General features: G+C 38.8%; 1 protein-coding gene across 2 annotated transcripts in view; it reads left to right on the top strand.

Moving 5' to 3' along the window:
- Nucleotides 1-24,244, top strand: part of LOC111546581 (dnaJ homolog subfamily C member 3) — a 107,848-nt gene extending 83,604 nt beyond the window's left edge. For both annotated transcript variants that reach the window (XM_023218049.2, XM_023218051.2), the window contains exons 10-12: nucleotides 15,468-15,600; nucleotides 16,477-16,625; nucleotides 20,181-24,244. In XM_023218049.2, coding sequence (XP_023073817.1) covers nucleotides 15,468-15,600; nucleotides 16,477-16,625; nucleotides 20,181-20,338 — 440 coding nt within the window. In that variant the 3' untranslated portion in view covers nucleotides 20,339-24,244. The remainder of the gene's footprint in view (nucleotides 1-15,467; nucleotides 15,601-16,476; nucleotides 16,626-20,180) is intronic.
- The last annotated feature ends 510 nt before the right edge of the window (nucleotides 24,245-24,754 follow it).

Raw genomic sequence — 24,754 nt, 5'->3', positions numbered from 1 at the left:
ACCTGTAATCCCAGAATTTGGGAGGCTGAGGCAGGTGGATCACCTGAGATCAGGAGTTCGAGACCATCTTGGTCAACATGGTGAAACCCTGTCTCTACTAAAAATACAAAAATTAGCTGGGCATGGTGGTGTGCACCTGTAATCCCAGCTACTCGGGAGGCTGAGGCAGGAGAATTACTTAAACCCGGGAGTTGGAAGTTGCAGTGAGCCGAGATCAGGCCATTGCATTCCAGCCTGGGCAACATGAGCAAAACTCAGTCTCAAAAAAAAAAAAAAATACATATATATATACACATGCACCACCTCTGTGCATCAGCAGTTTCAGCCTCCAGCACAGCTGCGTTTTAGTAAGAGTGGTCAAATTTAAGATATTTGTTAAAAACGCTGCTTGGTTTCTATTCCTTATGAGATAAACATTTTTAACCCAAAGGAGTCTGAATAGTGGAACTTCAGGCAAGTGCTTGTGCCATCAGGTCAGGCAGCCTACGAGAGAGGTACTGGGGCCACAGGCCTGCCTCCTGGGCATGAAGGAGACCATTCCCTCTAGCAGATCGGATTTCTCTTGGCTGATGCTTTTTTGCAAGGTTGTTAACCAGGGGTTCCTGGCTTCTGTTTATGTGGAGGAGAAGGGGAAGAGATTGGTCTTTGTTGGAAGATGCTGATTGTATTTAAGATCATAACTAAATGTGACTTTGTAAGTTGGAGGCTGCTTATATTATTGCCATTCTTTATACAACATTATAATAACTATGGACACATGTAATCAGAATCTAGAAAGCAGATGCTCCTGAAACTTCCACCTCTTGAAATAAGTTCATCTACTGTAGCTCAGCTAATTAGTTGGAAGCAGGTGGTTAGAATAAATGGCTAGTCCTTTGCAAAAACAGTTAGTGGGGTATGGCATGTAGGTTGATGAAGTCCTTTGGCTGTACATTTCCTGAACTGTTAAGTCGTGCTTGCAGTTTTTATTCACACTCAGGCCTCTTAGCCACAGCTGCAGACTTCTCATTTCTTTTGAAAAGTGTGTGGTTACAAGGAACACTACATAGCTACCTGCTAGTTTGGGATTAGCACATTTGCTGACCATATCAGTTGGGTAAAACATTGTACTCCCTCTGGTGCCAACTCTGTGAACCCATGAGCGTAATATGGAGGTGAGGAAGTAGGAAACTATTACAATAGTCAAACAATATTATTCAGAAAAAGACATAAGATGAATTTCCAAATTATGAAAAGCTTAAAGTGTTGGAAGTAAAAAGTGCTAAGGAAAAAACGATCAAAAAGGTCACTGCAGGTGCAGAGCTGGGACAGATGCTTAGAAAGATGTGGAGGGGTCCTTTGCCCTCTCCCAACAGTGACAAGACACATTTGATTTAGGGCAGAGGGTAGGTTTGAATAGAGAAACCTATATGAAACAGTCATAGATATGTTATCATTTTGGCTTTTTGTTAATTGACAAGACTGTAATTTCCTATGACTAATGAGTGTGATCTCAAGTATGCTTCTTTAAGAAAGGAAAAAAAAAAAAAAAACCCAAGATTTTTCATCATCTTAAATAGAAACAGACTAAGTATATGAACGAAGGCCTATATTTGTATCTGCCTACTCCAGTGCTTTGAATAGAGTTGGTGATATTTCTTAACTGTTAATAAAGTACAGCATAAGATTTAAAATCTCATAATTCAACAGAACTGCAATTATTTTATTTGTGTTTTACTGTTAGCACTTTTATCTCTTTTCCCCTATAAAAATGTTAACAGTCCCTCATGTATAATAGATGCTAAAAATAAAGTCAACAAAACAGATGTATAGAGCATGTTAGTGTATCGGATTCAGTTAGTGTGCAGAACAAATTTTGGCCCCTGTGTATAGAATTAAACATAGTATCTCTCTTCATTGTTTAAATTGGCCTAAAATATAATGGCTAGACTTGCCCTCAGATTTGATGTTAGAATGTGATCCACTGTAGGAAGTAGTTACCTCAGTGGGAGAAGCTGACTTTAAATTGTTCAGCCCTCTTCACTGAGCTCACAGCTCTCATACACTTCTGGGCTCATCATGAGGCTGTACCCTAAGGTTCTTAGGTATAAGATCTTTCCCTTTGATGTCTTAAGGATGAATATGCATAAAACATAGTGGTGGGAAACTTTTTATTTTCATTGTTTATATTATGAGAGTCTCACAGCAGGTAAACACTCCACCCAACATTTTATTATGAGAAATTTCAAATAAAGAGAAAAGTTGAAAGAATTTCACAATGAACACCCATGTCCTCACCATACAGATACTGACATTAACAGTTTACAATGCCTTATCACATGTATCTGTCTCTCTAGCCCTCCATTTATCCATCAGTTCATCTTTTTATGATGCATTTAAAAAAAGGTATTTGGTTTACTTTTCCCCCAAATACTTCAACTTGTGTATCATTAACTTGAATTTGTTTACTGTCCTCCATTTTTTTCTTTCTTTAGCGATAATTTTAGATACAGTAAAATGCACAAGTCTTAGGGATACCATTCCTAAGGTCTGATACCCATGCGACATGTTAAAGCAAGAAATCATTCATGATACTTGTTAAAGACAGTAAGTCAGACTTTATTCAAGGGGACTATGGTGCAGGTAGAGGGGCCACTGCAATGGGGTCTTGCACTGGAGAGACAGATTGGGTTTGACTCTGACTCCAGCTAGGACAAATGGGGATTTATAGCCAAGGAGCAGAGTTGGGGGTCAGTGGGTGGGATTCTTGCTAGTTAAGGTCAACAGACTATGTGTTGAAGGCAGGCCAGGGTCATATGGAGAGTGGAGGGTGAGAAGTGTGACAGATACTGGTGGGGAGGGGTTTCCCTACACTGATGTAGCAGGATTTTAGCTCAAGCTGGATACCACAGGAACAGAGAGGGAAGTCTAGGGTCTGGATCTGGTCAGAAAGAGGACTCAGAGGAGCTGACCAAATTTCTGGTCAGAGGAGACAATCTTTGTTTAACCCAACTCCTGTCAAGATATAGGACATTATATTACCCTCTTGTCTCTTACCAATCAGTCCCCATCCCATCCCCCACAGGCAACTCTGTTCTGATTTTCTCCATCATGGATTAGCTTGGCCAATTCTAGATCTTTATATAAATACAGCCATGTATAGTATATCCTCTTTTGTATAAAGCTTCATTCCTTCAGCATATTTTTGAGATTTATTTATGTTATTACATGCTTTGGTAGTTTATTCTTTTTTATTGATCAAGAGCAGAAGTTGGCAAACTTTTCCTATAAAGAGCCAAATAGTAGAGACCCTGCGCACCATGTGGTGTCTGTTGCAACTACTCAGCTCTGCCATTGCAGTGCAAATGTGACCATAGATAATATGCAAATGTGACCATAGATAATATGCAAATGAATAGGCATGGTTGTGTTCCAGTAAAACTTCATTTTGAAAAACAGGTGGTGGGCTGGTAGCACTCTTATCACTTTTCCACTATAAAAAAGCAAAAAAGTATTCAGTATTTCACCAATAATCCTATCCTTGATGAAGGATATTTCATTTCATGCATATATAACACTTTACGTACTGTCATATTACCAGACACTTCAGCTGACTGTTTTAGTTATTAAAAAAAAGCTGCTACGAACATTATTCTTCGGGCTTTTTTTAGACGTATGTTTTTGTTTATCTGCAAGCGGAGTTGCTGTCATAGTGTAAGGTGCTTGCTCAGTTTTAAAAGAAATTGCCAGACTCTTTCTAAGGTAATGTATAATTTATACTCCTACAATAAAGTACAAGAGTTCCAGTTGCTCCACATCCTTGCAAAGATTTTGTGTTGTCACTCTTTTTAGTTTTATCCATTTCGGTGTGTGTATCGATTGTGGTTTTAATGTGTGTTTCCTGGTTGACTAGGGTTGTTGAATAATTTCATGTGTTGTTTCTGTGTTTAAATATCTTACTTTGTGAAGCAAGCATTCTCTACATGCTTACCCACTTAAAAATATTTGCTGTTTCGTTTTGTTACAGAATTGAACTTATTTATATATTTATGTTTTCCCCTTTATTCCATTAATGTGGTAAATTAAACTGACATTTCTAAAGTTAAGTCAACCTTTAATTATTGGGACAAACTCTTCTTGGACAGGGATTTAGATATTGCTGGATTTGATTTGCTGACATTTTAAGAAGTGTGCATCTGTGTTCATGAGGGATAATTGTTCTGTAAGGTTTTTTGGTAATGTCTTTGTCAGAGTTTAGTGTTAAGGGTATACTGGACTCAACCAGTTCAAAATTGTTCCTTCCTCCTCTGTTTTCTGAAAGTCATATAAGATTGGTATCATCTTTTCTTTAAGGTTTGAGAGAATTCACCAGTAAAACCATCTTGGTCTTGGAAGTCGTTTTTGATTTTTTTTTTTTTTTGGTAGGATGGTTTTTGATGACAAATTTAGCTTTCTTAAATTTTGTTTTTGCTTTTTTTGAGACAAGGTCTTGCTGTGTCACCCAGGCTGGAATGTAGTGGCACAGTTATGACTCACTGCAGCCTTGACCTCCCAGGCTCAAGTGATCCTCCCACCTCAGCCTCCCGAGTAGCTGGGACTATAGGTGCATCCCACCACACCTGGCTAGTTTTTGTATTTTTTGTAGAGATGGTGTTTTGCCATGCTGCTCAGGCTAGTCTCAAACTCCTGGGATCAAGTGATCTGCCCACCTTGGCCTCCCAAAGTGCTGGGACTACAGGCGTTAGTCACTGCAACTGGCCTTACTTAGTATTATTCAGTATAAGGTTATTAATATTTTCTGTTTCATCTGTGTTAGTTTTTATAAGTTACATCTTCTAAGGAATGTTTCCATTTCTTGACACTGCTGAATTTGTTGGCATGAAGTTCATAATATCTTATTATTTAATGTCTATAAGATCTGTAAGATGATTCCTGCTTTGTTTGTAATATTAATAATTTGTATTTTCTTTTTTCCTGTTGATCATTGTAGACACAGTTTGGTCAATTTTGTTGATCTTTTTAGGGAACCAACTTCGGGATTTCTTAATGGTTTCTATGGTTTTTCTTTATTACTTTATTGATTTCTGCTCTTTAGTTCCTTAGACTGACTTTGGTTGTACTTTGTGCTTTTGCTAGAACGTTCATTGATATTAGGCCTTTCTTTCTTTTTACATACAAGCATTTAAAGTTGCACCTTTCACATTTTGTTTTACTTTCATTATAACTTGGCTTGAAGTGTATTGTAATTTCCCTTCTGACTTCTGTGATGCATGGATTATGTATAGGTGTTCTAATTTTCAAATGCTTGATGGTTTCTTAGGTACTTTATTATTTATTTTGAATTTAATTCCATTGTGGTCAGAGAACATGCTAGGTGTGATTTCCTTCCTTTTAAATTCATTTAGGCTTGTTTTGTGGTCCAGCATGGTATCTACCTTGATATATTCTATGTACACTTGAAAATAAGGTGTCTTCTGCAATTGCTGGGTGTAATATTTGTTAGTTTTTCCATCAGGTATGAGGTGAGAGTTGTTAAGATCTTTATCTGTTGTGGAAACTGTGAACTTTCCTGTTTCTCTTTAATATTGTCAATATTTCCTTCATGCATTTTGAAGCTCTGCTATTAGCCTACATATTTATGACTGTTGAGTGTTCTCCTGATGAATTTTTACTTTTATTCTTACCCAGTGTTCCTGTCTATCACTGGCAATACTCTTTTTCTTGAATGATTTTATATGATATTAATAGAATCACCTCTGTCTTGATCTTATTGCTTGCATGGTGTATCTGTCTTCATCCATTTACTTTCAATGTCTTTATGCCTTTATAAGTGTGTCTCTTATAGACATCATGTAGTTGGAACTTGCTTTGTTTCTATCAGTTTTGATAATTATAATCTCCTTTGTTTGAAGTGTTTACTTGATCAGTATTAATGTAATTATTGATATGGTTGTATGTAGGTCCACAATTTTACTATTGTTTTCTTTTTGTCCTTTTGTTTTTGAGTTTTTGTTCCTCTGTTTCTGTTGTCATTTAGATGATTTGAATATTTCTAGTATCCCCTCTGGAGCGCAGCAGTTTTTCACAGGCGTGATTATATTGCATTGTAGCCTTAAACTCCTGACCTCACGCCGTCCTCCTGCCTCAGCCTCCCAAGTAGCTGGGACTATAGGTGCATGTCCTGCACCTGACTGTAACCACTTTTTAAATAAATTTCTAATATTAGTTTAATAGTTTCTAATTATTAGCTACCACTATAACTGAAATTAAAATGTCTTCCTCTAGCTCTTGATTTATCAATTTTAGGCAGTATCCCTTGTCTGCCTGTTACAGAAGAGGAAGAACTGAGTAGACCTCACTAGTTCCTTCTGTTCTTTCTCAACTTCAATTTTAGTTGAGTATTTGATCTTTTGGTTATATTTACAGCTTTAATGTAATATAAATAAATTTTAATATACCCAAGTTTCTTTCTTGCTCTGTCACCTTTAGATAGCATTTCAGTTGTATACTTCTGATAATAAGGAAATTAGTATATTTCCATCTTATCTTTCAACTACATTTTAAGTATGTGTTAGTCTATTTTTATAATGTTTGTAGTATTTAGATTATTTCCTCTAATTGTGGATAGTAAGGAAATGAAAGCCATTTAGTAGACTAATGTATTGTATAACTGCAGTCTCAAGTCATGCGTTTGAATCCTTAGAGAAGGAGATGTAATCGTTTCACCAACCAGTGTCAGATACATGGAGTCACCTGATCACACACGGCCACACTTTTAGTATGCTTCTCATTTGGCGCGGGAGTTTTTGGTAAGCTTCACCCCGAGTTAGAGTTACTGTTTCTCTGCCAGAAGAAACCTATGTCTCTGTCTTACTAAGAACATCTTGAGATTTTTAATGACACAGTTTGTATGAATGAGATCTGCTCTCTGTGAAGATACTTTTTTTTTTACATTTTTTTTCTTTTCACTCTGAAGATATTCTTTAGCCCTATAACTCCTGGCTGTGCCTGGCCTGCCGCATATCTGTTGCCCCAGAACTCCTTTCACTGCCTTTCTGGGTTTTTCTGTCTTCTTTTTAAAAATTTAATCATGTCTTCATCTTTCTTGGATTCTTTTTATATTTTGCTTAAAGTGCATCCTCAGAAAGTGATATGAATGTGTCTGATGCCAGAAGGGAATATTGCAGCTTCTCAGAAATTCAGAGGAAAAATGATTTTTAACACAGACTTCTATGTATAGTAAACTATTAATTAGGGTAAGAATTCAGTGCAATTGTTTAGAAGTTTTCTTTTTTCAGTGTTCTGGAGACACTGGAATCACCTGTGGTGTAAAAGTTTGGAACAATCTCTGTCTGGAAAGACTGCTGCTTTACTGGGAGGTGACTTAGTGACAGCTTTCTCTGTGAAAATGTTTTGTTTGGGCTTTGCTTTTTGAGTCAATGAAATTCTTTTAAATAGGTTAAGCAAATATGCATTTATCGATATGACAGATTTACTTAATTCAAAATTCACAAGAGACAAAGTAGGACATTAAATTATAATAAAAGGGTTCATTCATTGAGAATCTATGAATGTATCTGACATCAGTTTTCCCAAAAACAAAAAGCAAATATTGACAGAATTGAAGCAAAAAATAGACAGCAGCATAATAGTGGCAGGATACTTCAGTATCCCACTTTGAGTAATGAATAATAAAACAAGATAGAATATTAATAAGGGAACAAAAAACTAGAACACACCATAAAACAATTACACCTAACAAATGTAACAAATGTATACAGGCAGCAGAGTACACATGCTTTTCAGTAGCTCATGAAACATTTTCCTACATAGACCATGTGTGACACCACAAGTCTTAACACATTTTTTAAAAGTGAAATTTTACAGACTATGATTGATGGCCCAAATGGAATAAAACTAGAAATCAGTAACAGAAGAAAAACTGAAAAATTCACAAAATATGAAAATCAGACACCACACTCTCGAGCATGCTCTTGTTGAAGGGTCGGAAGACATAATATTGTGAAGATGGCCGTGCTGCCCACAGTGACCCACACCTGCAGCGTGCCTTTCAATTCCCAATTTAACTTTTCTGAAAATAGAAAAAAACCCACAAAATTACATGAAATCTCAAGGGACCACGAAAAGTCTGACAATCTTAAAAGAAGAAAAATATTGGAGGCATTACACTTAATAATGTCTGAACACCAAACAAAGCTACAGTAACCAAAGCACTTTGGCATGGGTATAAAGGCAGGACATCAAAGCAATGAAGCAGAATGCAGCACAGATCTCGTCTCTTGCATACATGCTCAAGTGAGTTATTTGCACACCATTTATTGAAGCATTATCCACAAAAGCCAATAGGTGAAAGCAATTTAAACTTCCTTTACCAAATGAGTGGATACATATACCTTGGAATACAAAAAAATGGAATATTACTCAGCTTTTAAAAAGCAGGAAGTTTTCTAATATCTACCATAAAGACAAATTTTGAGGACATTATGCTAAATTTAATAACCCAGCCACACACAGAAAAATACTGTATGAATCTACTTACATGGAATATCTAAAGTAGTTAACACCCTTAAAAAGAGAAAACAGAATGTTTGTACAGTAAAAACGTTGAATTGAAAAACACCAAAATGTGTGCCCTTTATGAATGTGTAGTCATAGTTGAGAATTGTAGCTATCTAGAATTATTTTTTAGTAATACACTGCGTGTGTTCAGTATTTTTTTGTGAAATTTTTTCTGCCAGTGTATATTCCTGTGTCTCATGTTTTACGATAGGCTATGTCACATTGTGTTGTTTTTATTTATGTATTATAATTTTGTATGCCAATATTCGACTCTGTAAACATCAAGACAGTGTTTGGACAGAAGTCAGATATGGATCAGTCGTACATCTGTTGCCAATATAATTATTTCCGTTTTTGTTTTCCTGTATAACTATTACCCCTATTTTATGACTTGTATATTTGTTTTTTTTTTTGGTTGGTGGTCAATGGTTTTATTTTTAATTGTAAAAAATACATAATGAAATTTATAATCTTTAATATTTTCAATTATATAGTTAAGTATATTGAAACTGTTAGCAACATAGCTCTAGAACATTTTTATTTTTATAAAAGTAATATGCAATATACATGAATCTCAGGCTTTTAAAACTCTCTATTTCATTTTGTTAGATCCTTCATTTTTCTCTTCCCCCTTGTCCTCCTCCTCGTTTTGTCTTCATGTCTACGATAGTTTTGATTTGTTCTTATTTTTCTTGAGTCCTGATTGCTCACATTTTTACCTCCTCGTCATCTTCTGGTCTCTTTCCTGAGTTCTGATTCTGCTTTGTGATTGCCCTTAATGGAAGTAATGAGATTAAGTTACATAATTCGTCTATGATGCTTGCCCAGAATTTTCTTTGGTTTTGTTTTTCTGAGGCTATTCAGAAACTAGTATTCTTTGGCTATGTTTTTTCTGATGCGTGTTCATTAGATAAGTTTTACATGTTCTTTTCCTGATTTGATTTTTAAATATCTTTTAAGTGATACTATGCCAGTTAAAAAAAAAATTATTACTCATCATAAAATGAGTTGGAGTTCACTGTCCTAGCTGTCTGTGGTGCTAGTCCTCTGGATGTCAGTTTTGTTTCTTTGTTTTCTGCATGTAAGGCGTGCTGGGGCCAGGGCAGCCTTCTTAGTTAACAATCGCAGTACTCTCTGCTTTCCTGTTTCCACAGACATTCTGCTTCCTGCTAAAATGATTTTGCTGTCTAGCCCTGCCCTCTCTACTTGTTTGCACCAAACCATGGCCAGGAGGTCATCTGCCGCCAGCCCCACTCGCCCCTCTACCCTCTTCCTTTGCTGCACCAAAGGGTGTTTGTTTTGCATTTCAGGATGAGCCCGTCACCTTCAGGGAGCATAGAGTTGCTGTTTTCTGGGATGCGCCGCACAGGCTGTTTCGCTGTTCCCTCTCATTTTATTCTCTTCTTTACCTCTGTCTTGCCCAGTAAGGCCTCTGCTTTATCTCCCCTATGTGCACTCTAGATTTCCTGGTTCTTGTAATATGCAAGGGATACAGTTTGTCACTTCAGGGTAAGCCCATACTCCTAGAAGGTATATTTTGTCAGCATTTCTGGGATCTTTTACCATTTGGCTTTCTCACTATTTGCTTCCCCCCTCGTCTTAGGTTCACGGCTGATATTAGCACCTTTTAGCAGCCCTTGTCCAGTTTCTTTGTATTGTTTTGCTGAAAATGGAGTTTGGAGCTGCCCTGTTTCTTTTGTGTACGATGCAGCAGGAGAATGTTGGTGTTCCATGGGGCTTGTTTATATTGGAGGTCGGATGTACTATATTCTTTCAAAGGATCTCTTTGCATTGAGAGTAGACTTTTAGGGGAATCGGGTGGAAGCTGGGAACACCTGTTGGGAAACTGTTTTAATGATTCAGGTGAATGGTGGCCCGTGTCACAGTGCTAACTAAGGAAATGCTGAGAAGTGGTTAAACTATGGCTATATTGTGAAGGAAAGCTGATTTGGAACTTGCTAATGGATTGGCAGTGTGAGAGAGGGAATCACTTGTAGCCGTGTGCACCTGTCTTTCAAACGCTGGTCTGTGCTGGGGAGCTCAGGGCAGGCCGTAAGTGAATAGGACCTGTTCACTGGAGAACGTCCCTGGTGGCACTTGCCCAGCTGCCCTGGTGAGCCCTGCTTCACTCATTTAACTGATCAGAGAGGGTCAGTAAAATGATCTATTTAACTTTGGTTTCCTGGGTGGGACCACTGTTTGTTCCAGGTTTGTTGTAGAGGTGTGTGTGCCCTACAGGGGCCCTCCACAGGCACACCTTTCACTCTGCTTATAGTAGGGGTTAATGCTGCAGCTCCATATACAGGGGCCGGAGCCGGCCCAGCCATCCCATAGTCATCTCACGGACTATCCTGACAGTTGCCTTATAGCTACTTCTGCTTGCCAAACTGAGGGTCCTTGGCCAAAGATAATGGCTTCCAGATCTGCCAGGGCCTGTTACAGTGTGCGCTTACATTATGGTTCTCTCTACTTAGGTTTATTACTAATGTGCTCCCACTTCCTATCTTCCAGAAATTTATCAAAGTTGCTGGTCTGCTGTTGTATTCAGTGCTGCTATGGTTATATCACTTTTCGTCATTTCGGTGGCAAGGAGGGTAGGCAAACGTGTGTGCTTACGTCTCCCATCCTAAGCTAGTGATTTGCATTGCTCCTTAGGAATGTGAAGGGAATATAGAAGAAAAGTAATTTGGGATAGATAAGATTTTTTAGATTCAGAGGTTAGAGAATGAATTGGCTAATATGTAACATGGTATTCTTTATCTAGGGCTGACATATGTCTGGCTTATTCTACTTTTCATAGCTGTTCAGTTATGGTGATGGAATAAACATTGGATGGGGGTGTGTGTGTGTGTTTTTATACTTTAAGTGCTGGGATACATGTGCAGAATGTACAGGTTTCTTACATAGGTATACACATGGCATGCTGATTTGCTGTACCCATCAACCCGTCATCTACATTAGGTATTTCTCCTAATGTTATCCCTCCCCCAGGCCCCCACGTCCCCACAGGCCCCAGTGTGTGATGTTCCCGTCCCTGTGTCCACATGTTCTCATTGTTCAACTCCCACTTATGAGTGAGAACATGCGGTGTTTGGTTTTCTGTTCTTGTGTTAGGTTCCAGCTTCATCCATGTCCCAGCGAAGAACATGAACTCATCCTTTTTTATGGCTGCATAGTATTCCATGGTAGATATGTGCCACGTTTTCTTTATCCAGTCTATCATTGATGGACATTTGGGTTGGTTCCAAGTCTTTGCTATTGTGAACAGCGCTGCAATAAACATACGTGTGCATGTGTCTTTATACCAGAATGATTTATAATCCTTTGGGTAGGTACCCAGTCATGAGATTGCAGGGTCAAATGGTAATTCTAGTTCTAGATCCTTGATGAATCACCACACTGTCTTCCACAATGGTTGAACTAATTGACTCTCCCACCAACAGTGTAAAAGTGTTCCTATTTCTCCACATCCTCTCCAGCATCTGTTGTTTCCTGACTTTTTAATGATCACCATTCTAACTGGTGTGAGATAGGATCCCATTGTGGTTTTGATTTGCATTTCTCTAATGACCAGTGATGATGAGTTTTCTTTCATATGTCTGTTGGCTGCATAAATGTCTTCTTTTGAGAAATGTCTGTTCATATTCTTTGCCCACTTCTTGATAGGGTTGTTTTCTTATAAATTCGTTTAAGTTCCTTATAGATTCTGGATGTTAGCCCTTTGTCAGATGGTTGCCTTTTCACTCTGATGATAGTTTATTTTGCTGTGCAGAAGCTCTTTAGTTTAATTAGATCCCATTTGTCAATTCTGGCTTTTGTTGCCATTGTTTTTGGTGTTTTAGTCATGAAGTCTTTGCCCATGCCTATGTCCTGAATGGTATTGCCTAGGTTTTCTTCTAGGGTTTTTATGGTTTTATGTCTTACATTTAAGTCTTTAATCCACCTTGAGTTAATTTTTGTATAATGTGTAGGGGTCCAGTTTCAGTTTTCCGCATATGACTAGCCAGTTTTCCCAACACCATTTATTAAATAGGGAGTCCTTTCCCCATTGCTTGTTTTTGTCTGTTGGTTTTTTTTTCTTTCTTAGATTGTCTCTTAGATTGTGGAGTCTGAGAAAGTGTAATTTAAAATGGTGTATCTAGTTATATCTGTGGGAAGTCTTACATCATCCATACTTAGGTTTCTAATTAGTTATCTGCAATTATGTGAATATAGGAAACAACCTAAATTTTACATTTTTGTCTTATATTGGGAAGATGTGTTCACCTTATATTCTAACACAAATACGTACAAAAGACTGCTTTAGGGAGATACCCTGAACATGTAAGAATGAAAACATGTTTTAAATGTAGAGTCTGCACAAGTAGGAAAATTGTGTGTATACTGAAACATTTTCCTGTTGTATTCCTTCAAGGTCTGTTTCCTTACTAAGCTGTGTGTTGTGCTATGGGTGTTAATTGTAAAGTTAAACCTTACTACGATTTATGATGGTTTTGTTTTTATACTAAATTGGGAGAAGTTTTTTACGTCCCGTGGGTTGGGCCGTAGTAACATTTAGTTGAATGATGCACTGATGCGAGAATTCACTTTAGGATAAAAGATGGAAGGGTCCCCTTCCCCAGTGCCACAGGGCCAAAGGTGGTGGCGGTTCGTTTTTCTATGCAGTGTGTAGCCTGTCAAAATTTGTTAGTCGTGTTGTAGGACTCTTTCCTTAGTTCAGCTAAAGACAAGGGGGTCCCTTGTCACACAGCCACGAAAAATTCGGCTCACAGACAATTTGAAGAGGGCAAGATTTATTGGGTGAAAAGGAAACAGGGACTGTCTACAAGGCCAGAGTCCTAGCTAGTGTGCTTCCCACCTTACAGATTGAATCCCAGGTTCCACCCAGGAAGAGGAGGGAGGGGCCAGGCTCCTCCCCGCTGCAAAAGGTGCAAACTTCCCGAGGCTCCACCCCAGTGCAAGTGGGCACTTCTCCCTGCGTGCAGGCCAGATGGAGTTTTTCCGGGAACCCCTTTGCATTTGGCTGTCTCAGTCTTACCCCAATATCTTTCTCACTTTAATCTGTCCAAGGTGCCTTACATTCCCTCTGTGTTCAGCTATTGCCAAGATGAGTGTTCAGATGTCTTTTCTCCTAGTGAAATGCATTTTCATAAAAACAAGAATTTGAACCCAGCAATCTATTATCGGAATTATCTATCCAGGGAGAATATTGAGAAAAATTTGAGTGGGGGCTTCCCTAGACCATCTCGATTTGGTGATCTGGTAAGAAGATACACAGGACTCAGCATATAGTTGTACTCAGGGCTTTCATTCCAGTGAAAAAGCAAAGTCAGCAAAGGGAAAAGGTGTAAGGGGGAAAATCTGGAGGAAACCAGACAGAAGATTCCAGGACTTCTCTCCCTGTGATGTCACAAAGGACAAGCTTAATTTTTCCAGCAATGAGAAATTCTACAATGTGTGAAATGTTGTCTACCAGGGAAGCTCGTTAGAGACACTGCACCCAGAGTTTTTGTTGGGGACTAGTCACTAGACACCTTCTGCCTGGCCTGCACCAAAATCCCAGACTCCCAGAAGGAAAGATGTTTGGCATAAACTATATTTTTCATACAAACAGTTCAGCCATGAGTCATTCCTACCATGGAATGTTGGGAACACTCCTGAAATCTGGCTTCCCACACATCAGCAGTAAGCCAACCTTGTCAGCAGACTTTTCTAAGGATAGTAGTCTCAGGACTGCTGTGTTGACTCTCTTCTGCATGATACTAGATACCCAGGTGCCTTGTATTTTCTAAGCATTTAAAATACTGTGTGTTAGCTGGGCGTGGTGGTGCATGCCTGTAGTCCCAGCTACTTCATGGGCCTGAGGCAGGAGGATGGCTTGTGCCTGGGAGGTCGAAGTTGCAGTGAGCCAAAGTGAGAGAGACCCCGTCTCTTAAATTTTTTTTTTTTTTAAATACTGTGTAATAAAACAAAAGATGTAATGTGGATAGTCACCAGACTCCCTGTACTGGGACTGTATGTGTTTTGTATTTTGATTGACACTTAGGTTTGTAATAGTGTTAGAGCCTGTGGGTTACTGAGTCATTCAGATTGTGGACAGCTCCTTCTGCTCCCTTTCTTTCTGTAATTTTTTTTTTCTAGCTTCCTATTGACCAAACACACCTCCTGATCCCTTTCTAAACATCTAATTCTTCTGTACTGTTGTCAATCCATAACTGACCAGGCAGATTTGCTTTATCACTGTCTTTGTTACACAGGAAAGAATCACTTCAGTCTTAATGGTGGTAAGATTGCTCTGGATAAAGTGCTGACATTAACGTATTTACCCAGAGGGTATGGAGAGATCTTGCGGGAGGGTGGACAAGTAAACAGCAGTACATTTTGTTGAATGAGAATAATAAACTACCTAAACTCAGTTTTAATTATGATGCCTTTTAAACCTTTTTTTTTTGAGATGGAATCTCGCTTTGTCACCCAGGCTGGAGTGCAGTGGCGCGATGTCATCCACTGCAACCTCCACCTCCCAGGTTCAAGCGATTCTCCTGCCTCAGCCTCCCGAGTAGCTGGGACTACAGGCGTGTGCCACCATGCCTGGCTAATTTTTTTTTTTTTTAAGTAAAGACGGGGTTTCACTATGTTGGCCAGGCTGGTTTTGAACTCTTGACTTAGTGATCCACCCCCTTCGGCCTCCCAAAGCGAGGAGATTACAGGCATGAGCCCCGTGCCCGGCCTCTTTTAAATATTCTTGATCAGAGTTACTAATGGGGTATCACGTAAGGTTTTTGGCAATAATGACCAAAGAGTGAAGGGGTTGGGGGATGATGACTTCAGCATCAATTTTACAGGATAAGAAAAGGCAACAAATTATAATTTGCCTTAACAATATTATCTTAAACATATTTTGACAGCGATTCAGGATTATGAAACTGCTCAGGAACACAATGAAAATGATCAGCAGATTCGAGAAGGTCTAGAGAAAGCACAAAGATTATTGAAACAGTCGCAGAAACGAGATTATTATAAAATCTTGGGAGTAAAAAGGTGAATTATTAATTTAAAATTTACTTTGCTATTTTTAATCAACTCTGTTTCAAAGCTAATCATTGCTCTTTTTCCTCTCTGATTCATTTTCTTTACTTATGTAATTTCAGTCATATGGATTAAACCCTAACAATCTTTAACATTAGAAAGCTACTTTGAGTATTTTATAGGCAAGTTTCTTTGATAGAGACCAATAATGCAGCCACAGAGAATTAGTAGTTGGCAACAAAGATGACACTGTAGCATGAATGGGTCCTAGGCCTAGATTTTTTAAGAAGGGTAAAGGGGTAGGAGTGAGCTTTCTTTTGGTGGGGATGGAGGAGGAGATGGAAAAGGAAGAAAAAGCCTTCTCTAGGCCTAAAAATAAAGTAGTGCTTTCAGAATTAAGTCTGAAATTAAGATCTACCTTTATATAAAAGTACATACTAAGTAAATGATACACCCCCCAGTGGTTCGCTAAGTAAACCATCATCTTTCAAAATTTGGAATCTTTGTGCTTACTATTAAGTAAGCTAATGCAGAAGCATAATTGAAAGTGGCGGTCAGAGTCATATCTTTTTAATGCCAAGAATTGAATTTTGGTAACTCGGAAATTCAGAAAGTTCAAAAATTCGTTGATGTACCTTTTTTAAAAAAGGGAAAATTCTAAAGATCAGGAGTGCTTTATTCTCAGTAATCTTAGTGAGTATCCAGGGAAGCCTGATGTCAGCTTTAATGATCATCCAGAACTGTATGCAGATCTATGGTCTGTGATACCATTGGAACTATTTATAGCACCAGTTTGTTAATTGCCAGTGGGATCTTAATCAGCTCTTCTGATTTTTATGATAGTATGTTAGACATTTCTCCACTAATTATTATTTTACCACACCTCAGAAATGCCAAAAAGCAAGAAATCATTAAAGCATACCGAAAATTAGCACTGCAGTGGCACCCAGATAACTTCCAGAACGAAGAAGAAAAGAAAAAAGCTGAGAAAAAGTTCATTGACATAGCAGCTGCTAAAGAAGTCCTCTCTGATCCAGGTATTATTCACTTTTATTCCTTTGACTCATCCTAGAGGTGGTGTTAGAAGCGAGGGTGGAACGCGTGGTGGGTTCTGCATGTGGGGCTGTATAGGCAGTGACGGGTCCTGAGCCCGGTTCCAGAGGTCCAGTTGTATGCCTGCCCTCCTCACTCAGCCCTCTTATGCTCCTGTTGCAGGGTACAGTGGAAAGACCATCACATGTGGAATCAGAGGGCCTGAGTTTGAATCTTTTTCCTACTCAAACAAGTTATCAGAACTTTTTGGTCTCAGTTTTTTTCAATACTGAGCATAAGAGGATCTCTCAGGTTCCCTCTAACCTCAAAGGTCAATGATGAATTTTCTCCACCAAGCTCACAGGAGCTTGATGAGGAAACCAGCTTGCCAGGCTGGATTGCACTGAGTGGGAGAACAGCAGATGTCTGGCCTAGGGCCTGCTTTGCCCCATATCTGTTCACCAGGAATCTTGCCCTGAATCATATGATCATTAGATCAACAGGCTTATATGGGTGTTCTTTTTTAAAATTTTTATTTTTTGTAGAAATGGGGTGATACTGTGTTGCCCAGGCTGGTCGTTAACTCCTGGGCTAAAGTGATCTTTCCAACTCAGCTTCCCAAAGTTCTGAGATTACAGGTGTGAGCCTCTGCACCTGGCCACGTGTGTGCTTTTGCCGTACACTAATATGGCCTGGAAATTTAATAAGAGGGAGACAGGCTAAGCATTGAGGTAATATTGGACAATGCTTTGCTGTTGCCAGAGAATTTCATGTTAAGCTGACACTGCTTTTTTGTGGCCTTCCATGTCAGTGGGAGCCAAAGCTATGATCTGAGCTAGACAAACAAAGGGAGGAAAGTTTTGTCAAATCTTTTTGGAGCACCTACTTATGCAGTGGAATTGAAGGTAAATGATGCTTTGTTTTCAAGTAATTTATAATCCAGTAAAGGAGAAAGGAGAAATGCACTTCCCTTATCAAGGAGTATTGGATACATACTGTCCTGTTACTCAGCAAATATTGAGTGGCTGCAACCTGCCTTGAGCAGTTCAATCCTCTTAGTTTGTGCAGTGCACAGCAGTGATAGTGTATCAGACTGGGAGTCAGGATCTTCTTATGGGAGGAGGACTGAGGGGGACTTTGTGCTAAGTTTTAAGGTAGCAGGGAGCCAACCAAGGGGATGAGTGTCCTTGCAGAGAGGCATGCACTGAGGAAAGAGCTGCAGGTCCTTTTTCTTACCTCTTGTTCTTATGTTCAGGATGAACTATCTTTTCTTTTAAAGACTTTAAAGTTTTTTACTATGCACATATCAAAATACATGTATCATATATGTATGAATATGTTTAGTAGAATCACATGATTATGCCAATCTGAAACTTAATTTTCACTTGAAATAAATCTTGGCTATAGTTTTGTCATTGAAAAAGTTACCTCATTCTTTGAAATGTGTACAGACCACTCCATTGAATTTTTAAGTAATTACATGATGTGGATATAGCTGAATTCACTTCTCTTTCCATTCACAGCATCCTTTCTCTGGGGCTATTATCACCCACTATGCAGAGTTCTCTACTGTTCTAAGTGCTAACACCCTAGATTAATTTTGCCTGTGAGGTATCAAAGATATGGGGCCTGAGTCTAACTGCATTAGCTTTTGCAAAACAAAGCTGAGTTTCAGATCAACTACAATACCCACTTAGTTATTAATACTTAGCATAAGAGCCCTCCATTTTACTGGTGGGTTTCCTACTCCTAAATGTGTGGTTTCAGATTAACCTCCCAGAATGAACTGGCTTTTCTCTAAGTATCTGAACCGCTAAAGGACAAGTTACTGAGAGAGAGCAAAGTGGGACTTGGGATTATTTTTGTATCTGCATTTTTTCTGCATTCTTTATTTTCCATTTATTAAAAACCCTAGCTATATGCTAAGTCTTTATTTTTATAAGTTCAGGGGTACATGTACAGGTTACGTAGGTAAATGTGTGTTATGGGGGTTTGTTGTACAGATTATTTCATCACCCAGGTATTAAGTCTAGAACCCATTAGTTATTATTCCTGATCCTCTCCTGCCTCCCATCCTTCACCCTCTAATAGGCCCCAGTGTCTGTTGTTCCCCTTTATGCGTCCATGAGTTCTCATCATTTAGCTCCCACTTGTGAGAGTATGTGGTATTTGGTTTTCTGTTCCTGCATTAGTTTGCTAAGGATAGTGGCCTCCAGCTCCATCCATGCCCCTGCAATGACATGATCTCATTTTTTATGGCTGCATAGTATTCCATGGTATACATGTACCACATTTTCTTTATCCAGTCTATCATTGATGGGCATTTGTGCATGTGTCTTTATAATGGAACAATTTATATTCTTTTAGGTGCATACCCAGTAATGAGATTGCTGGGGTGAATGGTATTTCTGTCTTTAAGGAATTGCCACTGTCTGTCTTCCATAATGGCTGAATGAATTTACACTCCCACCAGTAGCGTATAAGTGTTCCTTTTTCACCACAACCTTGGCAGCATCTTTTTTTAAACTTTTTAATAGCCATTTTTTATTTGCAATAATGATCTAATTATTTGCTCTAATGATCAGTGATGTTGAGCTTGTTTTCATATGATGGATGGCCACATATATGTCTTCTTTTGAGAAGTGTCTGTTCATGTCCTTTGCCCACTTTTTAATGGAGTTATTTTCTTGTACATCGTAGACCTTTGTCAGTTGCATAGTTTGCAAAAATTTTCTTCCATTCTGTAGGTTGTCTGTTTATTCTGTTGATAGTTTCTTTTGCTGTGCAGAAGCTCTTTAGATCTCATTTGTCAATTTTTGCTTTTGTTGCAATTTCACAATGGAAACGCCAAAAGCAATCTTTCCCCATGCCCGTGTCCTGAATAGTATTTGTCCAGGTTGTCTTCCAGGGTTTTTCTAATGGCTCTGAGGACAAGAGCTGTTTTTTCCTATCCTTGCAATATTCCTCTCTATTGCCTTCTCCCATGGCTCTGCATTGGTCTCTTTCTGCTCAGGGCTCAGAGGCCCCGCTGTGGGGGCACCAATCGCATGGGAGGGAAAGGTGAGTCTCCTGGAGTCGTATATTATGGAGGCCCCTCTCCCCTCATGTCTTGTCTGAGGAGCCTTAGTGCTGTTTGGATTAAACTGAGTCTCTAGAATGCTCAATTAGATGCTTGATGAGGTCATTGCCTTACAGACTTCATTTTGGGGATTAGGGTAGTGAGCTGGCTGTTTCATTGCAAGTGTAGACCTTTGGAAGTTTCTTTTTCTGGAATTATTTTTTTCCAAATAATTTCACTGGGTAGTTACCAAGCTTGGGTAGCTTCTTCTGGAGTGAGATTTAGGGGCCTGAACCTCATCCTCTCTGTGGTTAATTTCTCTAGTCTGTTTCTTCTGGGTGGGAATGGGAGAGCCTGGATTTGAACGTCAGGCACAACTCTCGATAACTGAAAAGTAAGTAGCTCCTCAAGCCCATCCACCCTCCTTTGCCCAAAGAAAACATTCCCCCTGCCCCTATACCTTAGATATTATCTGGTTCTTAATTTTCTGATTTCTTTCTAGAAATGAGAAAGAAGTTTGATGACGGAGAAGATCCCTTGGATGCAGAGAGCCAGCAAGGAGGTGGCGGCAACCCCTTCCACAGAAGCTGGAACTCATGGCAAGGGTTCAATCCCTTCAGCTCAGGCGGACCATTTCGATTTAAATTCCACTTCAATTAAACCAACTGTTTTTCTGCTCTTCTTCCTTAATTTTTTTAAAGATTAAAAACAAAGAAATCTTCCTCCGGGACCCTAATGAAAAAAAAATTCAAATCTTTCAGTTTGTCCATAACCAAAGAGTTGCTTTAATAAGAAAAAAATCTGTTCTTATCCCTGTTAGATTTATGGTTAATGGGTTTGCAACAGCAGGGAGTCAAGCAATGGTTCTATTTCAGACAGAGTAGCCTGTATCTGTTCTATGCTGTCTGGAGGAAGTGGTCTGAGGCAGCCTCACCTGTGGACGTGCTCACGTATTCTGTATTTTTCTACACTGGAGCTGAGATTCTTCTCTTCACAGCCTTGCAGAGTAAGTCAGTGCCTACAAATGTAAGAAGGAGCTGTAATCTTCATGAGAATGGTTGGTATTCTTAAAGAGAACATGAACATTTTTGAGCTGTGCTTCGATGTGATCTAGTCACTTGTGAGTAGCTGTGAAATCTTTAGTGTGCATGTGTTTACACCTCTGTGGTCTGTCAACATGGCTGTTACTGAAAAAGGAGCAAGAGACCATCTTTTAGAAACCCTGCCACCAAATGATGATATATCCAGGCTTATACTTTGGATTAATGTTAAATGCACATTTTTTTTGGGGGGGGGTTCAGTACCTGAAGAATACTGAAACTTGAATCTATAAATTCCTATGGACCCTTTTAATATTAAACACAAAAAATTAAAAGTTATAGGTAAAATAGGTTCAGATAAAATAGTGGTGGTATTTAAAATAATACTGCTGAAGTGCAGATTGAAATACTTTTAAACAACTGAAGTTCTGAGTTTTTATAGAGAATTTCATGTAACAAGACTGGCTTAGAAACGTAAAGTTACACAGTCAACATAAATAAATACAGAATGCCATGGTTCCCACTTTTAAGTAAAGACTGTGGGCAGCTTCTCCTTCTCTTATACCAAGGCTTGACCTTATCTTAAAGGTCTGTGGTGCCTCCCACATGGGACTTGTCTGCTGGTATGTATTAAACAGTAGGCCTGCCCTGCTACCAGATCCTGATGCCTCTGAAGTTCTCCTGCCCACAAGAAAATACAGGCTTGCAAGTTTAGTCAGGTCTGGCTGTATTTCCACTGTTGTTTCATTTAATAAGATGGCATCTCCTCTTGAGATATGTTCTTCTTACCTTTTAAGAAGATACTATTTAAGAAGTGAACTATTCAGTCTTTGTATACTGAATGCTTTTTCCCTAAAAAATGTTACTTTACTTTAATCAAGAATATTGAAAATTTATGGAACTCTTGATGCTGCATTTGAAAGCTGAGGGAATTACTTCAGATAGGAATTGCTACCTTTATTCTGGAAAGGTTTTGTTTCTGCCTCAAAGCATTTTGAAGTGTTTTAACCATTAAAGGGTCTAATTTTTTTAATGAAATCAAGCATTTTAATTCACTATGGGAGATATCCTGACCACAGACATCCATAACAGCAAAGCACAAACCGTTTTCATCTGTAGTCATATCCTGAAACATACGTGGACAAACTTTTAACTGGGAGACAAAAACCACATAGTTGAATTGAGCAAAACATTTAAGTGCTTTCTGCATCTATTTAGGAGTCTATTTCTTACCAATAAACTTCACAATGCATTTGGAAAACTAGTGAACACCTTGCAGCTTTCATTTTGCTTCAGTGTTTGAATTCAAGCCAGTGTAAAAATAATTTCCAAGGCACTTCTATTATTTAGTAATCTCACTACTGGCTATGTCAGCAATATCTTTTTCAGTCTCGTTCCTTTTGTATATGTCACTGACCTCTTTGAAATACAGTGATGGCTTTTACCTACTTTGAAAAGAATTTTCATATAGAATCAGAAAAAAAGGAAATATCAAATTACTTGCCCTTCCACTTGGAGAGCACGACAGTTGCCAACAACAAGGGGTCAAGGGCCGCACAGGAGACGTGTCCGGGGCCTGGCCACCTCCCACCCACTGCCCAGAGGCTTGTTTGCATTTTCATTTTTTCTCCGCTTGTAACAACCATAGTTTCAGTTCCTAAATTCTGATCATGGATTTAGCTTAGTCATCTTAACTGATGTGCAGAGTTACTTGCCTGTTGTCAGTGAAGAGAGAGAAGCAGCTCTGGTGCCACATGCCAGTGCCATGGAGGGAAATGAATTCTCTGCAATCTGTTGTTTTGCTGATTCATGACGAAAGTAACAGCTGTTGAGTTTCAGCCTTGATGGCCATTGGCAATTTTCTGGTGTCCACCCAAATGGAAAGACAGTCACCCCCTGCTTCCCCTCAACTGTGACTGAGCAGCAGCCTGGATGTGTAAAGAGCTAGTCATTCGCCTTGCCTGACTGTAGGGTATCATTAGCCATTGTAAAACCGTACTACTTTCACTTTCCCTTGGGGACTGCCGGTGCCAGGTAAACTTTTTTCTATTTTTTTTTTTGAGACAAGAGTCTTGCTTTGTTGCCCAGGCTGGAGTGCAGGGACGCCTCCCGGGTTCAAGTGATTCTCCTGCCTTAGCCTCCAAGTAGCTGGGACTACAGGCGTGCACCACCATGCCTAATTTTTGTATTTTTAGTAGAAACGGGGTTTCACCGTGTTAGCCAGGATGGTCTTGATCTCCTGACCTCGTGATCTGCCCACCTTGGCCTCCCAAAGTGCTGGGATTACAGGCATGAGCCACCGCACCCGGCCATCAGGTAACCTTTATGGCTCTCTCAGGAAAAGTGAAATCAGAGAGGGGTACCCTAGCCATAGCTCTGTTATATTCTGCTCTTCTTTCCTTTTTGGTGAGCTCCATGGGTGGAGTTATCAGTGGTCTGTAGTTTGTGGATATTTGGCCCAGCAGGAAATATTAGACACATCAGTCTAGAAGCACTGTGAAAAGTTCCAAAACGGGAGACGAAATTTAATCCATTCCTCAGTTCTGAAAGTTTGTGCTTTCTTACCATGAATAGATGAAAACTTGAAAAAATTCTTGACAGCTTATTAATGTGAATCGGATGTAACATACTACTAATTCTACAATGTCTTTAGTCAGTATTAAAAATCTTTTTTAAAGTATTGGTATGAAAACAAATTTTTGTTGCCCTGATGGAATTTTAAAACTACCCATAGTTTAGGAGAAAACATAACTGTAAAAAAGGTAGCCAATAAAACCACAATTTGAAATTGATACCATTTTCTACTCACCGTGGATGATGAAAAATTTCACCTTTAAATGGATCAGAAGGTGTCTTTGACATTTACCATGAAAAAACTACATAAAATGGCTCCCTGGTGAGGTTACAGACACAGGGCCCTGGTGATGGGCATTGCAAAGTTTTCATTGAGCACACGGCAATGGTATAACCTAGAGAAGTTCATGCAACTTTGTTGAATGTAGTTGACTTTTCCAAATTTATAATGGAAGAAGGCAAATGTTAATTTGCCAACAACTAATATCTTTTCCTAAATCAGATCATTCCTTTTTTTGTTAGTGGCAATTTATCCTGTAATTTCAAATGACGTTAAGAAGTGGGATTATTTGGGGTTTTTTCTTTTTGTTTACAGAAGATCTCATTTGCTGAATGATTTAAGAGTAAAATTAGCCACTGCGTGGCTTTGTGTATAGTAACTGGTTTTGTTGCACTTGTCTGTGGCTGAAACACTTACCTGCAGTGGAAAGCCGAGCAAGGAGGAGGTAAACATTGGAGATGTTTGTGAAAATATTACTCTTACCATGAGGTTTTAGTTTGTTTTGAATGAGAAAAAGACTAAGTAACTTAATCCATCTCAATGTAGTGTTTTAATAAATAAAAAAGGAACCTAATATTTGAAATGGGTCTCAGACATGTCTACAAATATGGGTACTATTTTTATGCCCTTGTATTTTCACATTTAATAAAAATATTTATGGTCATATCAGTATTTCCATGCTTTTGATTCATTTTTGTCCTTGAATATAAAATTCTAAGAAAGTCCACCTTAAGAAAAGTCTATTTCCAACTTTGCTTCATGCAAAATCAGTGACTGGGGTGACAAAAGGGCTCTTCCTTTACACAAGCTGACAGGGAAGGTCAGAACACACAAAGCAGAAAGGGCTAAAACCTCTTAACCCTAAAAAGTCCTAGGACAACTGAGGACTTAAAAAGTGGACAATTCTTCCATTTCAGTACTATTAAAATGTAACACTTAAATTGGCTTTGTCTGAAGATTTTCTCTTTCATACCCCATTTGTACGTTTCTGTTAAGGTCCTAAGTTGGGAGGGAGGACACTATAGCCTATCTCAAATTTCCAGCTACAAACAGAAGGAACTGTCTTCTCAGTTAATGTATTCTGCATAGCTTAAGATCCAAGGAGAGCTACAATATGTAAATGTATACAGAACTTTTCCAGAAAGCTCAAAGCTTTTTTTTTTTTTGTTTTTTGAGACGGAG

Source organism: Piliocolobus tephrosceles, chromosome X (genome assembly GCF_002776525.5).
Source record: "Piliocolobus tephrosceles isolate RC106 chromosome X, ASM277652v3, whole genome shotgun sequence".
NCBI classification, from domain to species: Eukaryota; Metazoa; Chordata; class Mammalia; order Primates; family Cercopithecidae; genus Piliocolobus; species Piliocolobus tephrosceles.
This window is presented reverse-complemented; position numbering and strand designations above follow the sequence as displayed.